This window comes from Taeniopygia guttata, chromosome 1, assembly GCF_048771995.1.
Source record: "Taeniopygia guttata chromosome 1, bTaeGut7.mat, whole genome shotgun sequence".
Lineage (NCBI taxonomy): Eukaryota > Metazoa > Chordata > Aves > Passeriformes > Estrildidae > Taeniopygia > Taeniopygia guttata.
In genome coordinates, this window is record NC_133024.1 from 76,887,365 (window position 1) to 76,905,680 (window position 18,316).

General features: G+C 44.3%; 1 protein-coding gene across 1 annotated transcript in view; it reads left to right on the forward strand.

Annotated features, from left to right (window-relative positions):
- Nucleotides 1-8,701: 8,701 nt before the first annotated feature.
- Nucleotides 8,702-18,316, forward strand: part of CLYBL (citramalyl-CoA lyase) — a gene marked incomplete at its 5' end in the record, with an annotated part of 164,394 nt that continues 154,779 nt past the window's right edge. Inside the window, 1 exon segment of the mRNA NM_001245137.1 lies at nucleotides 8,702-8,756. Within this exon segment, the coding sequence (NP_001232066.1) occupies nucleotides 8,704-8,756 (53 nt within the window).

Consider the following 18,316-nt stretch of genomic DNA (forward strand, 5'->3'; position numbering starts at 1 on the left):
AAATCTAATCACAGTTGTCAAATCCTTTCTTTTTCTTTATAAAAATGAGAATATTACCTAATTGAAGTAGTTTAAGACACCAGCCTTTGTATGTTTAATGGTCTTTGGAAAACAATTTTGAGATCAACTGCTTTCTCACATGACAGAAAACAGCAGCATTGAAATTATTTCAGACTCCATAAATAGAATAATATATTCCAAATATGCATTGTATTCAGAACATGTATTCTTACCTTCTTGGTCTCAGCAAATTTACTGGTTGAGAAAAATCTTACTGGAAATCAGTGAAAGCGCTATTTCCTAGTTTTCTTTTTTCTGCCTTTTTTACCTTTTGGCATTAAAGGATAATGTACTTTGTATAATCTTTTATGTAGGAACTTCAGAAATGTTTATAAGTTATGTAAAGTCAGTCCAATTGGTAGATAGACTGGCTAGTTTCAAGTTCTCTATGACTTCTTTAAATGTTTCTTTAATCTTTTTGTCTTTTCTTATAGTAGAGCATAATCTCTGAAGCCAGCAGCAACCAAGTCTAAATGCAAGTACCTCAGGGCTAAGTTATAAAAGACTTTTTAACTAAGGAGAAGTAAAGGCTAAGTTGTACAAACCTTTAGTTTAGAATTATATAGAAATTGAACATTCCTTAAATGTTGCCTGAAAAATGTGCAGGCAAATCAAGCTCACCAGCTTTTTTCTACCTATTTTCTCCTCCATTTTCCCAGAGCTGATTCCCCAGTTCTTTGGCCAAAAGTGCTCTTTTGGAGATGCACTGGAAGGCTGCCATTCTTTTCTTTCATTTTGATTCACGTGACACTTTTTAGGATATGGAGATTCCCAGTGCCTGTGATGCCGTGTGAAGACTGACCTGGAACAGAGACTAGACTGAGCTAAAGAGTCAAGTGGGTATTTAATAGGAGGCCTCAATGGATCCACCTTGGGCAGTACAAGAGCCCAGCCAGGGCTACACCCAAGATGAACCCAAAATGGTCACCAAATGGATGACTGATCATGGAGTCTCACACTGTTGTAAGTTTTGGTCCATTTGCATATCAGAGTTTTTGTCCCATTACAGCTTTAGCCCATGAAGTCCCATCCTTCTTATTTTTCTCTCTTCAGTCCACCGTGTTTTATGCTCTTGGGCCTGAAATTTGGATTGTTTGTCCTTGGTCCCCAGCTCGAGAAGGAATTGTTTTGTCTACCTACTCTGTGAAGAGAGCTTATTGTCCCCTCATATGAAGCTCAGAAGTACACACTAAAGCAGTATGGAATCTGAAAAATATAAAAGCTAAAACCCGAGGCATCACCTGCTTCACGGTCCTGGGCACGAGCATTCATGGCCTCAAGTGCCGCAGTTATCCCTGCTTGCAAGTCACGCTTGCTGCCAAAGCGACGCCTTGTGCCGGCTCCATTTGCTGTGCCCTTCTGCTTGGGGTTTCGTAGCCTTCTCACAAACCACAGCATCATATGCCCAGGGGCTGTGCAGATGTAGGAAGTGGACCTGAAAACTAGCAGAGATGATCAGCTGGCGGATAGTCCGTGGAAGAGAAATCTCCAGTGTGGGCACGCTCACAGGAGTTTAATCTGCTTGATATGAAAGTGTCTGAACCTCCATTCAGAAACATCAAGACACTTCTGTAAAGTACAATAGGGACCTGAACTAGCAGCAACAGGACTAAAAAATAAAAACAAACAAAACCACAGCTAAAAATGGGAATAGAAACAAATTTTTTAATATGACTTGCAATATAACTGAAATTTAGTATAAACATGTTCCACCTTGTGCCAAAAAAAAAAAAAAGACTCTGTTCTACTTATCTGGTAAATATCATTATTTCTATGCACAAAGTTTTTCTTTACATGTTGGCACCTCACAACTGAAATTTTATTTTGCCTCCTAGTTTGCTTGAAAATGATTGTCAAGCAGAGTTCAGCTCTCCATTACACAGAGCAGGTTTTAAAGACAGCACTCCACGCACAAACAAAACCAAGGGTCTCTGCCTTTTAGACACACCCATTTCCCTCCCCCTTCAGCCAGTAAACAGCTTCTGGCTGCAGATTTGATCCTTTATGGAAGAGATTTTTAAGATGCTGGCTGACCTGTCCAGTACCCTGGTAATCCTCAAATCATCTGCTCACCATACTCACGAGGAGATGTCACTGAAAAGGCTTGTTGACAACCTTCTGCTGCATTAAGGACAAGTCTGTAAAACTGCCACTATCTTATTCAGTTCAACTGCACCACATGGTTACATAAAACTTTACCTTCTGACAATTTCACCAAGACTGTTGACAGAAAAAGACTGTATGGAAAAAATACTTTTGGTTTCCAGTTTACTTGGGCTTAGATTAGATTGACAGTGATCTGTATAATACTTTGTGAAGTAATTTAATTTTTTTTTAATTTACAAGTTATTTTTTTAGAAGCCTGAATGTCCTTTCCATGCACGTTCTCATACAATGCATTTTAAGCATCAAAATACTATATTTTATATTTGTATGAAACAAAAATATTTTAATTAGATTTATGTCTGTTATTCAGTTTTTATTGTTTTCATACACAGTGATTAATTATCAGGTCTTAACAAGAGTTTGTATGGCAAAAAGTCAGTAATTGAGTGATAAAATAAAAACTGTGATATTATAAGCACCTACGAATCCTTCAATCAAATTTTGCATGAGTAATAAGTACTAATCTCAGCTAAACTGTTTTGTTACACATACAGCATGCTCTGATCCCAAACAGCTCCTTAATCCACTATTTTAATAATAGCCTATGGATTAAGGGATCTATACTGTATACTGACACAATGTATTGAGTTCAGGTTCTATAGATGAACATTTCTGTGATCTATTTTAATGGCACACAAGCCATCATAGCATTATGGTGTCAACAAGCCTGCAGATTATCTCCTGGCTTTCAAAGCATCCTGCAGGAAAGCGAGTTTAATGAATCTCCAGAAAGGTAAAAACATTATCAAATCTATAGGGAGATAGCACTTTTAAATAAAAGTGATCATATAAAAACCAACAAGCATTTTTATATAATCATCTATAAGATACATAGAATGTTTGGACTTTTGAAATATGCCAAAATAACAATGTTAAGAAGGACAGTCTGCTTTCTTGATCCACTCCTTCTCTACATGTGCACCATAATTTTCTCCTGGCATCCTCATTTTCTCTCACAATTTGCCAGTATTTCATGTAGGAAACTGTCCTAGTTTAGGGCAAATTTGGGGAAAACCCCCTGAAAGGAGCCCCCAGGAAACCCCCACGGCCCCTCCCCACCCACCTGGTTCAGGGAAAAATTTCCTCTGAGAGGGAAGTGGAAAAGAACCTGTTTATTCAACAACAAAGCACTCCCCAGCACCAAAACAATTAACAACACAAGATGACAACAAAACTCTTTCACCCCTCTGAAGAGCTGAACAAATCCAGAAAGTCTTTCCTGGGAGTGGTCGCCCGGGTCTGGACGCTGGGAATTGCTCTCCAGCACTGGGGATGGCTGCTGCAGATCACCAAATGCAGGCTCCTGGTGTTCCTTGGTGTTTCCCAGATCCCAGTCCAGAGCAGGTTGAATGATATTCAGAAAGAGGAAAGGAAAAAAAACAACAGTCCAGGGAAAGAATTGGACTGCTTAACCTAACTAGGAAGCAAAGCAAGAAAGCAGGCAAAGCAAGCAAGCCAAGCAAGCAGAGCAAGCAAGCCAAGCAAGCAAGCAAAGCCAAAGCCAGCCAGCCAGCCCTAGCCTTTTTTAGACAGCAGACCATGGGGGGAGGTGAACCAGATGATAACACAGCAAAACAAACCTTCACTTTCAGAGTCAGTTCTGAAAGCACAGAACATAATATCAAACGTAAACAGAACACACGATTGGAGATACAAACACCGTAATGTCACCCTAGGACAGAAACCCTTCATGATATATTTCACTCTTTTTTAAATTAACTTGCTCCAAATAGCCCCAGTAGTGGTCTGTTATACTCCTGCTTCTGAACTACAGGGTCACCGCCTTGCTTTAAGTCAAACTGCCTGAGCAGTGGTTCTCCAGCACCACTGCAAAGGAGAGGAGTGTCCCCACCACCCGCTTCACCTGGCAACGTCACCATGTGTTTAAGGTTATTTTCCCCAAGCTCTGCCTGCAGTCAGGGAAAAGACACACTCCTGCTGGAGTAGGAGTTGTTGTTTCCAGCTCATAAGCAACCAAATGCAGAAACACATGAACACCTTTTTTTGTAATAGATCACCTGCTCCCACCTGGAGAACTGGCAAGCACATCTCTCCAAAGCCTCTTCCAGACTCCTGTTTTCCTGTTGTTTCCCCTGTTTCCCCCCTCTCCCCACTTCTAATCTTTCCCAGCCAGTGTATGGAGCATACGGAGTATGTTGTGCATCCCAGCATGAAAATATTTTGACTTTTCTGAATGCCAGTGATTCCACGGAGCTACTTTTCAATAATCTCTTCCCAAAATCGCATAGTACATAACAGCATCTGAATTGTATGGCAACAAATTCACTGTAATGTCCTCCTGATGTCTGGAAACAGGAATTCTTTATATTTCTTATCAAGCACTTTCTTCAATTTATGGCTGGACCAATTCTCCTAGTTTATACTCCCTGCATCTTCACCTCAGCTACTGGCCCTTTGTTTTTTCCAGATGTTTCTGCCTTTTTTGACTTTCTTTTTCTATCTGTTGATGCAGATAGATCTGCTTACTGCAGAAGGGAAGAGTTTGATTTCAAAGGTGGAGAACCAGACTCTAGAAAACATCCCAGGTAAGCAGGGGTATTTACCTTTCCTGAGATCTGGAGAGGATCCAAGAGCATAAAGTTGTGGATTTCCCCTGGTTCAATAGGATGGTGGTAGCAGGGGCTCTCTGCCCTTCCCAAGTGGAGGAAGCAGCTGCCTGAGTGGTGCTCTTGAGTAGCTGAGAAAGGGAAGCTTTGGGCCCTTCAAGACCACAGAGAAAGCTTTTCCTGAGAAAATGATCCTGTCTCAATCTACCATGGTTATTCAATGCATTTTCACCAAAATCCACCTTCCATCATGCTAAATGCTCCAGATTATGTTCTCTACGTGGATTTATGGTGGATTAAAACACTACGCACTGCTGGGATACAAGAGGCATTGCAATTCCGTTGAACATAACACTGCAATGAATAGACACAGGACAATTAATTTTTCATCATGAAAGTGCTGGCTTATTTCTAGTTGTATGATAACACAGTTTTGGGGGAGGTTCTCAAAACTTTTTGTTGCTGGAAAGCACATTCCTCCTTTGGCTCTCATCCTATGGGAGGAGACGTGTGACATGAGGGAGTGCTGTGAGCTGTCTGGTGGCACAGGAGGCACCGCAGGAGAAAGCCCCCCTGGGTGATCAGTGGTCTCCAAGCCAGGAGGCAGGAAATTCTTGGTCAGGTAGGAGTTCAGGCCAAAGCAGCACGCTCACCACAGGAGCACTGTAACACTGCAAATGAGTGCCTGTCGGAAAGAGGCACAGGAGCCTCAGCCAGATTGGTGCCAACAGCTATTTGTTTCCCATTCTTGCACAACTAGCTGAGGAGGACATCCTTTTGTGTTCACACAAACACGAAGAGGAAGGCACAACATGCCTTGGCTATTATGATGCTCATTTCCCTCTTGAAAATCAAAGTAAATGAGTGTCAAGAGGACACTGACATGCAGTAGCTTCAGGCAGCAGCACGGCTCTTTTTTTTTCTGCTAAGATGACAATAAAAAATTTCTTTTTATCAGCATGGATTATTAATAGTTCTACAGTACTGCAGTATTACACTGCTTCTTTTTCCCTTTCTCATTCAAAAATACTTGATTTTGTCACTATCATACCATTAAGAGATCATCATAGAATTAGAAAATGCTTGTAGAACAAGGACCACCACATAACCTGCCAAAATATTTGGTTTGCTCATTTGTAGCAATCTTATTCATTCAACATCTCAGAAGATACTGGACCAAGATTACAAGAAAGGTGTTTGAAATCCAGCAATTAAAAAAAATACTGGATGTTAAATGCACAATGTGTTTGGTGTGATGCTTTATTGAAATAAGAGAAGAAAAAATGGTAGGTAATTATCTTTTTTTAGAATATTTTTCCTAATCCATTATAGTTGCTAAATGATTTTCACCAGCACAGTCCATGAGTCATTCAACCTTCATCATTTATTATCTGAGAAATTGCAGGATCCTTCCCTCTGATTAATTTGTGTGCAGTTATCTCACATTGAGCTACAACATTTGTGCAGATGGGATTTTGCAAGGAGACACAAAACCCAATAGCAACCACAGAAGTATCATAATTCTGATGACCCATCCCAAATTAGCTCAGCAACCATTTTCTGCACATATTCTTCATGTACACACGGCTCCAGGGGTCTTAACCCCAACCATATTGCTGCTATAGGATTCACATCCTCAAAAGTACCTCATATCTAACTTTGAGGATGCCAGTGAGAGTTAGGCTCATAAATACCTTCTGAGCATCCTAGAAAATGTTACAGTGGCTTAATCTAATTAAGTGAAAACTTAGCATCTTTAAAAAGCTTCCCATTTTAAAAGGATGAGACAGATGCAGTATTTTTCCCAGAATACAGAGGGGAAAAGATGGTAATGAGATTTAATTAATGTCCCTGTGTTCCCATGACCATTTACAAGTTAAAGCGATGCAACAGACCAGGAAACTCCAGGTTTGCCAGCACTAGTTGATGCAAACCCTACACTCAGCTACTAATGCTGAAGAAAGGTTATTTGGACTTCTGACAAAACCTGAAAGCTGCTCATGTCAGTATGGTGTCCTGCCTCCCCCTGATGTCACACTAAATGCTGTTGCTGCAAGGAAGATTCTTCTCTTGTCTCTGGTGACCAGTGACAGGACCTGACAGAAAGGCATAAAGTTGTGTCAGGGGAGGTTTAGGCTGGCTATTAGGAAAAGGTTCTTCACCCAGAGGGTGGCTGGGCACTGGAACAGGCTCCCCAGGGCAGTGGTTGGTCACAGCACCAGCCTGACAGAGCTCAAGAAGCTTTTGGACAATGCTCTCAGGCATTTGGTGTGACTGTTGGGATGCCCTGTGGAGGACCAGGAGTTGGACTTTGATGATCCTTGATGGTCCCTTCCAACTCAGGATATTCTATGGTTCTATGATGCACATTTCAGACGTTCTGGCTAGTCTGGCTGTACCCTGCTCACGTCCTCTCCTGGCTGCTCCTCTGCTCTTCTCTGCTCTGCTCTGCTCTCCTCTCTCTACAGGCGCCACAGAGAAACAACAGACAAGAAGGTTCTATTGGGTGCCACGCATCTCTTTTTTTTTTCTCCACTGCAGGCCATCCTCATCAGTGAAGTGGGGAAGGAGAGCATTTTGTACACCTGAGAGTCCTGGAGCTGGAAGGAGGAAAGACAAGTGAGGCGACAGGAAGGAAATCTGTCCCTACAGAAGTAAGAGGGGCAGGAAACAAGTCCAAGGTTCTCCTCCTCCATCTCATGCAATATTCATCCTTCATGAGGAAGTCCCCAAGGAGGTAAGACTGGTAGGAGGAGAGAGCAAAGGGAAAGAGGCATCAGTGACAGGAGGGAGAAGGAACAATCTCTACCACACACAGTTCACTGGACCTGTGCTGAGAAGGGTTAACGCTGTCATGCTGCTGGTGATGAGGAAATATTTGTTATCACAGTGTGTCAGATTCAAGTGGCATCACCCATGACTTGCACGCAAGATTGCATAGGGGAGGGAAGCTGAGCGCAGGTCATGTTCACGGTTCAGCACAGCTCTGCAAAACAGCATGTTTTATTTTTGCTAGGAGGGGAAACTCATGCTTTGCTGACACCACTTCCCCAGTAAAGTGATACTAAGCCACATTGGAAAATTTCCACACCACTCTCTGACAAAGAAAAGCCAATTGTGTGTCAGGGCAAGAACAAAGTTATATGGCAAAACTCAGTGACCCTAGGAAGGAAAAAAGCCCTTCCATGAAGACATGTGATGAACGTACGTGGATGTAAACTTGGGTTTTCCAAGGAATGGGGCACTGGTTTGGGGTTACTACATTATCCATCTCCCGTTTTTATGAAAGCTGCTGCAATTGAGTGTCTTGGGGATCTCTCTCTCATGGCCAGGCCAACATGTCCAGCAGTTGTGGGAAAGCAGGAATGAGAGATGACAGGTCACAGAGGTGGCATGATCCAAGCTTATGTCCTCTGGAAACAAAGCTGAAATATCTACAATATTGGAGGAGCTTGCTGGTATTATGCTTTGTGGCTCTGGCACATTCCAGCATCATGGCAAAGAAAATAATATTATATGCTCAGTCTAAGTTTGGACTGATGGAAAATAGAATCCGAATCCCTATTTCCTTTTCCAGACCCCTATCTTCTCAAGTTTGTTTCCTTGCTACCCCGCCCGCTGCTATTTCCTATGTTATCTTCGGTCTTGTCTCTTTACCCTGTGCACGAAGGAGGTGTTCCCGCTCACGGCAGTCACTCGCTCGCCGGGAGGAGCGGGGCTGGATCACCCCACACACAGCAGGGCCGGGGCGCGGAGCCGCCGCAGCGGCGGGACAGCGGCACAGCGCGGGGGCGCGCCTCCGCCCCGCGTGACGTCACAGCCGAGCGCCCCCCCCACAGCGCAGCCAATGGGAGCGCGGGGCGTGTCCCAGCGCGGCCAATGGGAGCGCGGGGCGTGCGGCGGCGGCGCGATGGCGGCGGGGCTGTGCTGGCGGGCCGGGCTGCGCGCGGGGAGGCGGAGACTGTGAGTGACGGGCGCGCGCGGGGCGGGGCGGGCGCGGGACCCCCGGCGCCGCCTCCCCTCCCCCTCCCCTCCCCCTGCCCCGGTTTGCGGGGGGCGGCCGGGCCCGGGCCGCGGGGATGGGGCTCCGGCACGGGCAGCGTGGGAATGGCAGGCGGCTTCCTGCCCCACTGGATGTGTCCCTGCCCACGGCAGGGGAGTTGGAGTAACATGATCTTTTAGGTCCCTCCCGACTCAAACTGTTCCGTGATTCCTCTGGTCACCAGTTGTCCGCTTGTCCGCTTTGGTGCAGCTCCTGCCTGGAGGGTGACCTTGGGTCTTTCCCATTCTGCGCCCAGCCTTGGACCGAGCGGGCTCCTCAGGGCCACCGTGCCCCGTGTCCCGCGGGGGGGCACGGCGGGCTGGATCCGCGGCGCCGGCTTTCCCCGTGTTTTAACTGCGTCCTGTGTCCTCTGCTCTATCGATGGCCCAGCGGCGTGATGTGGGCACAAGTGGGGCTGTCAGAGGGCCTCTCAGCACTCCTTGTCCTTGGGATGTCCCTGGGCCTTGGGAGCCCCCTGTGAGCCCGGGGGGCAGAGTCCCCGTGCTGCTGTGGTGGCAGTGCCTGGGTGAGGGAAGGTCGTGAAGCACCTTCGTATGCCCACTTGTCAAGGGCCCGAAATCACCAGGTGCTTTCCCACAGGTGGGTGAATAGCTGTCAGGAATAGCAGGGATTTCGGGGGCAGGATGCTAGGAAAAGCTCTGCTTTAAACAGAGGATCACCATACAGGTCAGTGTTGCAGGATCAGGCTGCGAGTGACAACTGCCAGGGAAGACAAAGGCTCCTTTGCACCTTCCTACTGGAGATGTGTACAGGTTCCATGTTCAGCATTCTGCCTGCAAGTGTGTGCCTGCCTGTTCCCGGTGGGCAGAGAGTGTCTTCTGCCAGAAGGAGTGATTGATGGGTCTGTGCTCATTTAAGGAATGTTTTTAACAGCATTGCTAGAAGGAGAACACATTTTTTTTTAGTATTGGTATTAGGAAGGCAATCAAGTGTTAATTCATTTAAATATCAATATTTAAAGCTTTAAATTCTCACATTCTCTGCTGAGACCATGGTTCTGTAAATATTTTATAGCTGAGTGACAAAAGCCTATGTGGTCTGTAAAACTGTAACGTAGATGTTCCTGTGAACATGCAATATTGATGTTGGTGTTCTTGGGGAACCTCAGGGACAGCTGGAGTGCTTTGTGCTGTGCTAGAGGCACAGTGAAGAGCCCAGTAAGTCCATGTCAGTCGTTCCTGCCCAGAGTAATGTCCTGCCTAGCACCCAGGGTCATTTTTCCAGCCTACCTTATGCAGCATACTCTGCCAGTTTCTTGGGAAGATACATCCATATACATGCCTTTTTTTCCCCCTTGTTGTCACTCCCTTTCCCCCATATTAGTGCAGAATCACAAATGCTATGCCTTGCTATTTCTAGTCATGAAGAATTTTGAATATTCATACTGTGGGGGGAAGAGGAATCTACACAGTGTGAGGGTAGGGGTGATGACATTTATGTGTGCACAGCACTTGTTCAGGGCTGGGAGAGGAGGCTGCCTGCATGCCCATGGTGAGGTGCTTCAGAAGGGGCTTCCTTGGCTGGTGCTGCCATGGGTTGGGACGTGGCTGCCAGGCATCACAATACCCTTGCACGACTCCCAGAGGACGTGATGGTCTCCCAGTGGTGGGATTTGACTGCTCCTTGTCGTTAGTGCTGCTGTGGAGCCCAAGAAGCCACTGGGCAGGTAGAGACCACAGAATTTTGGGCATCCAAGCAGTCAGAAACCACAGCAGGATAAGACATGAAGAGTCCTTGCTCACTTTTGAGCTAGGCAGCCATGGGGCTGTGTGCACTTGGGAGAGAAAATACAGGGATGATTTCAAATGTCAACAATCAATGAACACATTGATTGGATTCAGTTAGCAACTTCCTGGTCTTTAGCAGGAATTGCCACGTGCCACTGGCTCCAGACTGTGGTTCTCGTGTCCCACAAGAGCTCTCTGCCATGCTGTTGTGTTTACACCTAATTACACCTCCGATGTGGTGTGGCTGCCTTTCCAGCTGCTGCCATCCTCTCTTCATGAGCATGCTGCTGCCGCTGTGAGGCTGGGGGAAGCAGTGCTGCCTGGAAAACATGGACCAAGTATTTGTGTTATTACCAGGCAGGTACCCAGAGATGGATTTTCTTATTTGCCATGTTCCACAGCTTACTGGGCTCTCCCTGCCTGTGAAATATTTTTGTATTAAGTTAAAAAACCCCTTCATCCAGCTGTTTTTTAGCAGCAAGTGCAGCTGTTTTTGCTGTTGTTCTCTCTTTGCTTGGTGATTAAGCTGTAAGAGAAGATTGCACATATAAGCACGGTCACCTGTTCGCCCTCAGCAAGCCAACAGCCTCACCCATGTATGAGAGGGTTTTATTACATGTATTCATTTACATGGCATACTCCAGGTAGATCCATACCCACATGCCTGTACTAAATCAAAGGCAGCATCCACATCTCAGTGGAACACTGCAGAGTATGGAATATTCAGTGTGAGCATGTAGATCCTGTTGTGCCAAAGGTGCAGACACTGGCATGCCTGCTAGGAACAAAGGAGCCTGACAAGTACTAACCCCGTGTCAGATCTTCTTCAGAGTCTGCACCTGTGTAATTTAAAATTTCTAGCATTGGGAGTTGCTTTTCTCATCACCAATTGCCGTCTTCCCTCCCAGGAGTCCACCCCTCCTGTGTCTTGTGTTTTCAGGCTCCAAGTTTGTGTCTGCTTGGTAAATTAGTGAAGATGTTGTTTTTCATGTATTGGACACTGGAGGGTGCTAATGCAATGGGAGCTGAAATTGTTCTAGCGAATTAAAGGGTTTCCTTTTGTTAGTTGTGAAATAGTTTTATTCTTTGTTGCAGAGTTTAAATGGAAAGACATGAATTGTGGTCCTTAGCAGTAGCTGATCCTGTTCAGCGTGTGTAGAGCCGTGACCAAGAATATCAATAAAGTGTTATGTCTGTGAGGGATTTCTTTCCTTAACCTCAATCAAAAAAAATCACTCATTTTATGTTCTACACATTTTTAAGTGTGTCTTTCGAGATTATGGCCTCGGGGTGAAAATTATTTGAAAGTGTGACTTTCTAGTGATAAAAACACTTTATCTGGCAGAATTGTTGAGCCTCATGTGCAGAGTCTGCTTTTCTACAAGGTCACTTTGGTTCACCTAAATGAATATTGTTGTGTTGGTAGTGAGGTGAGAGCCTGATAGCAGCTCACATTGGGGAGGGCAGGGACACCCTGAGCACCACTAATCAAGTCCCTGGCACTGCAGTCCTGTCTCTGGGGATGGACCTGATGGAGCCTCAGTCTGCCTTGCAACCAGCATCACTGGGCTGTGTGTGAGGGCATTCCATCACAGGGAATGTGTGTAGGATGGGGTATTACATCAGCCGTCGCTGCTAGGCCAGGTGAAGCACGTTACAAAACTGAGCTCTGGTGTTTCAAATTCATGCAAACATTTTTGTCAGGTTAAAGTTACATTGAGAGGTTGTACAGCAAAGGAGGTATTACCTGTTCACTCAGCTTTCTGCTCAGCCAGGTCTCTGCTCTCCTTTGCCTGTGGCAGAAAGACATGGGGCCAATACAAGGTCCCTGTTGTGCACTCTGGCAACTCCATAGTTGGCATTAAGGACTGTGAAACTACTGCCTGAGCCAATTTTCATCCTGGCAGCAGCAGAGGTATGATGATGGATAATTAATGCTAATGAGAAGCAGGGTGCAAAGCTGAGTGTGTCCAGCTAATCACCACTGGCACCTCAACTGGTCTGCTAAAGCTTGTGCTGTTCTGGACAGTCTTGTGTGATCTTGTACCTGCCTTTGCAAAACCATTACCCAAATGAAACCCAGTATTTGGCTTTAAAATGTGTGAGCAAACAACTTGGGTACAAATACATCTTCCTTAGAAGCCTTTCTTGCTTGATATGCATGGCAAATTAGTTACTCCTCTGTCTCATTCCTTTTGCAAATAAATTGGGCTATCCTGTCCTGGAAGATACTGTTATCTTGCTGTATTACATTGGTCAGGTTTTATTCTCTCCCAGGTGTTGAGGTTTGCTTACATATGGTTCCATTTTAATTTCTTTTAAAAATATGCAGCTTTTTTCTGAATTCCTCCTTGAACTGAAGATGTGTATGAGCACTGGAGAAAGAGCCTGTGGATGAGGAAACCAGAATCTCCTGTTCTGATACCAGTGGGGGCCTGCTGTTCATCTTGCAACCAGAAGCATGGACAATTTCACAGTAGAGTTGCTTGCGTGTTTGTCAGAAGCAACAGAAACGTACCCAGTTAAAAGTTTGCACTTCTTTTGCCAAGAGTTTTAGTAGCTTACCAGAATAGGGTTATAAGGGGCTGTGAGCAGAAAAGCTTTTTGAAACCATTGTAATAGGTAGTGGTACTGAAGACACTCTGCTTAAGAGTAGTCTAAGCACACAGATGAAGTCTAAGCAGACAAAAAGAGATCTGGTTGACAGTATTGCTCTGGTTTACCAAATTTCAGAGAATACTGCTTCTTCCATCATACCTCCATGCTCCCGAGCAGAGAGCCAGGGTATGCATCCTGGCATTGTTTCCAGAACCAACGTGCTGACTGTGGTGCCAAAAGGATTTGAATTTGTGCATTTTATGTAGATAGTGTCCTAACTTGGAGTGGGAGACCTTTCTCCAGGAGAGAAGGTTAATGGACCTTCCACTAAACCTGCGTGTGTGATTGTGTTGAGTTTAAACACTGCCAACTGCAGGATGGCATCTTGAGGTCCAATGCCACTCCTGCTTGGTGGCCTTGCATTGGAAAGGAGGGTGTGTGTTCCCTTGGTGGATGCTCAGTGCCTTCTATCGTTGAGCTTTTACATACTTGTGCAGTATTTCTTGGCTACTCATAATGGCTGGATGAGTGGGATCCCTGGAGCTTTCATACCTGATGGGGAGATTGGGCTGCTGTACTTGAATCTCATGTCTTAAGAGCCATTCTGGCAGGTAAAAGCTCCTTGATGCTAAGAGCTTTGTAAAATTTCTGCTGATGAACCACCATGTATCTCCTCCTGGCCTCTGCATATCATGTGAGTTTCTAGTGGTGGCTTTTCCTGGACCCCTTTCTCACACCTCACTGAGTTATGAGCCTCCTTGTTTGGAAAGGGGAAACACTCAGTTTGTGCTTATTTTGTCAGCTGGGATGTGCATGGAGGTGTTTCTCCAGCCACTGCCCTTTTATGCACTTCTCTCTTCCGCCCCACAAGGCTGAGGAGCACAGCAGGTCTGCAGAACTTCGACTGCAAGTGGGTCTGGAGGTCAGCTTGTGGTAACTTAGCCCCGGGATGTTAAACAAGTCTCCTTCATATCTTTTCCCTTATTTTCTGGTTGGACCTATATTTACTTCCCAGGTCTCCCTGTGCCCTTTAAATCTCCAGGCATCATTGGTGTAAATAGGACTTGTCTGTCCCTGTGAAATGGGCATCTCTGTGGCTGCTTGCCCTGCCTTCTCTAGCTCTTTGTGGGACAGGGCTGTCCATTTGTCACTGGCTGCATGGCCAAGCCTGCCTTCTTCTCTGCCTTTTTAATTAAAAAATGGTTGGCATCAGGGGCTCTGCAGCAATGAAAGGGGAACGATGAAACTTTGAAGAATTTAGGGCATAAAGTTGATCTCTAAATTTTAATGTACTCATTGCACTTAAGCAGTTGATACATTTTATTATTGAGCATTCAGGTGACCTAATTTCCCTTAGTACTGTAGATTTGGCTTTATACATCTGCACCTAATTTGTAAAAAAGGACTTAATGAGAAACTTCAAACAGTTTAAATGTCAATTACAAAGAAAGCGAGGTTTTAAAGTTCCAGTAATCTGTCCATATTGGTCATCGAAACATGATCCCAGGTGGACGTTAATTCAAGACAGATGGCATTCCAAAGGCACAATTACAAAGAGCTTATATATTTTCAACACTAACAAGCTGTCACGCTATGTTGTAGCTACACTTCCAGTACTGTATAAGCACAATTGCTGCTTTATCTGCTGTGGACTTGGTAATAAAGGGGTTTGATTCCCCACTCTTGATATTGTCAGTGGGATTTTTGCGGGGCTGAACCGGAGAGCGGGGTTAGTTAGTGTGAGTATCTTTCATCTGCCCAGCCTGTTTGGGTCGGGGGGGGTTGTGTTTGTTTCTATGGTTTTTGTTAAGTTGGTGAAATGCTCTTCAAGGAAAGGAGGGGAAATGTTGAATAGGGCATAACAAGACTAGCTCATCACAGCTATATTTCTATTTCCTGGCAACATTAATTAACTTCAGCCTTATCAGCTGCTGGGCAGTAGCTATGATGATTTGTTAAAAACCCCAATATCCTCGATGTTTTCAGTTAAAAAGTCATCTGAAAGCCTTTGGGGTAATGCACATGTTACTTGGAAAACTGAAGTCCAAGGGATTAATAGTGGCTTGACTTGCAGTGGTGTAAATGGGCAGCAGCTTGGCTGCAGCCAGGCAGAAGTGCTACAGCCTGGGAAGAAGGAAGTTGGAATTGTTTTCAGATTTCTGAAAATATTCCTGGACCCAAAGGCAGAGGTGGATGAGCAAGGTCAAGGACAAAGCAAGATCAAAATAGGGTTTCCATTAGACTGGAGCAACAGCATGTGGAGTAGTTGATGTAGTAGATGACCCTGGCCATGGCAGGGGGTTGGACTGGCTGACTTTTAAAGGTCCCTTCCAGCTCAAACTATTCTGTGTGGTAGATGACAAGGTTTGTTGTAGAAGGACAGTGTTTGGTGTGTAGTTAGTAGTTGAGGTGGGCAGTGATCCATGTAACTGAATGATGAAAGTTAATTTTGCATAATTTCCAGGCTTTTTGTTTGTTGAAACCAGGTCACTAAAAAGCAAGACTTGCATGTCTATGACTAGACAGTGTTTTAATAGGCTTTAAAAATTCTGTGCTGCTAGCAGCAAGATTAATAATGCTCCCCAGGAAGGTTTTTAAGCTCCTATGGGCACGTGTCTCCTCTAAGAGGTGCTGAGAATTAAGAATTTCTGCTCGTTTATCTACCTTTCATTGGTAAGTGGAGAAGAAAGCAGGAAGGCTAAGATGTTCATCCTCAGAAGGCAGGAATTAAATGGTAAGCTTATACTCTTTAATTTTTGTTTTTCATTTATGAATGTTATAAATAGTTTTTTTTAAAAAGCATCTTACCTGGCTTCCATTTTTGAAGGAGTTGTAGGTGCTATTTGAAATAGGCAGCTCACCAACAACTGAATTAGACTCCTGAGCCACACTTGAAACAAAATACCAATTTTACCTGCAGTTTTACTAGGTTTCTTGGTTTATGCAGTGGCATTTGAATGGCCTCTAGTAATTGTTTTTAGCAGGAAAAAAATTCTAACAAAAATGAAAAACACAACTGAACGCTCATTAGCACTGTATTTGGCATGCCATGAATCGTTAAATCTTTATATAAATGCAGAAGTAATTTGTAACAAACAAAATACTTTCTTTTTTTAGAAAGACTTTCTTTTGACTTTTTGTTCATACTGCTAAGGTGCAGTATGTTTTCCAAACACTGGATATTACTACCAGAATAAGGGCAGAACCAATCAATGTTTTAATTAAATATTATCTATAATCCTTGAAAGTCAGGTATACTTAGCTGTGATACGTGAAAAATATTAGGTGCAAAAAAAGACTGATATATAGCGACTTTTTAACCTATTTTTTTAAATCTAAATTTGATGGTATTGCGTGTTGTTCTCAAGTGGTTTCCCCTTGGATTTTCGCAGTGCTTATCAGGGGAACATACTGAAGTCTTTTTATTTAGATCAGGCTTCACTTTGAGAGTAACTAATTGTTCAAGTCCAAGTGGGAAACTTTCTTGCACCTGGAAAATTAGGAAAGCAAAAGATGTCCACATCCTTTCCCTGGTGGTTCTTCACCTGTGAATTTGAACTGCAGGGGTAGTAAAAGTTTTGTGGACCTCATTTTATGTGAGATCATTAAGCGACAGGAAAATTCAGGACTAGCTGCCCTTCATAATTCAGGACACTGAAAGGTGCCATTTATAAGCTCAAAGTGCCTGCAGGAAGGCAAAACAGGCTTGTAAAACCCATGCTCCAAACCCTGAAAGGGAACCGGTTTGTACTGCTGGTTGCAGCCTTGGAGTGGCAAAATTGCAAAGGTGATGGGGTTTGGTGTAAAAGAATGGAAAAACACCTGCCTTTAATATTTCATGTAATAACTTGAGTTTTCACACTTCTTGTGTTGATAACTCTTTTTTCCCAAAACAGCCCCAAAACATCCTGGGCAATGATCCTAGTAAAACCTTAGCAGTTGAACTGCCCAGCTGTTGGACTTACTGTCTTCCCTGTTACAGCCCACTGTTTTGCTGAGCTGTTAATTTGGCTATAAAATAAGTCTTTCCTGACTTTTTAATAATATTTTGCAACAGGCGACCTTTGCCCATGATATGGGCCAGACATTTTGTAGGGAGAGCTCCTGCCTCCTTATTGCTTGAGAAGGAGTAGCAGCATGTACAATGCTTGAAAGGGGATGATATGGTGATAGACCATTGTTACAACTCTGAAGAGGCAATGTAATCTGAAAAATTCACAATATGCTTTATGGACTTAGAAAGCCAGAAAGGCAGCCCAAGGAAACACTGAGCCCAGTGTTTTTTCTCAGAGCAGGTACTGCTTTCCTTACCTGCTCCCCTATTAATCCTCAAAGAAGAATTTGAGCTGTTGTTTTAAAGTTCATTATCAAAATGTAGCAATTGCTGCCTGGAATGAGCCATCCATACCTGTAATCTTAAATGGCTGGGGCTGAACTCTTCCAGTCAGGCCAGAATAAGCCAACGATTCATGGCCACATTAATGTCCTGTGACTGAAGTTACCTGGGTGCCCGTTTGCACCATCAGAGCCCAAATACCAGTGGAGACAAGAGCTGACTGTACATCAAGTCTGCCTGCAGCATCTTTGCTGTGTTAATCTGGATTAGTTCCACACCCACCTGTTTATGCACACCAATTCCAGCGGCACCTGGCTGTGCAGTGTGGTATCCAGCCTGTCATCCCTCCTCACGTGGATCATGTAGGAGCCAGTGGAATGGCTATGCTTTGGAAGCACATCAGTATTATTCCATTTTCTTTCGCTGCCTTTGTTGCCTGGATTGACGTGCTCAGGGCCCCAGACAATGCACTGAGCTCATTGTGACCCCAGACCTTCGCAGAGCCGACTGCAGGACTCAAACCTTTGTAACCACTATTAAAAGGCAGTTATGTGACTGTTTATGTTAGAGCCAGGTGCTTTGCTGCATGTGGACATGCTGTTACTTGACAAAATTTAGTATTATTTTAATTTGTGATCCAAATGTGATGAATATACTTACCTGAGGACTTTACTCTGCGTAAATGGCTCAGCTGCCTTCAGCCACCACTCAGATTTCTGTGAGGAACATGAGTCAGGTTTTTCTGCCTCTCTGTAGGGATGTGTCCATGACAGCATTCCTGTTATTTCTCTATTTCCTT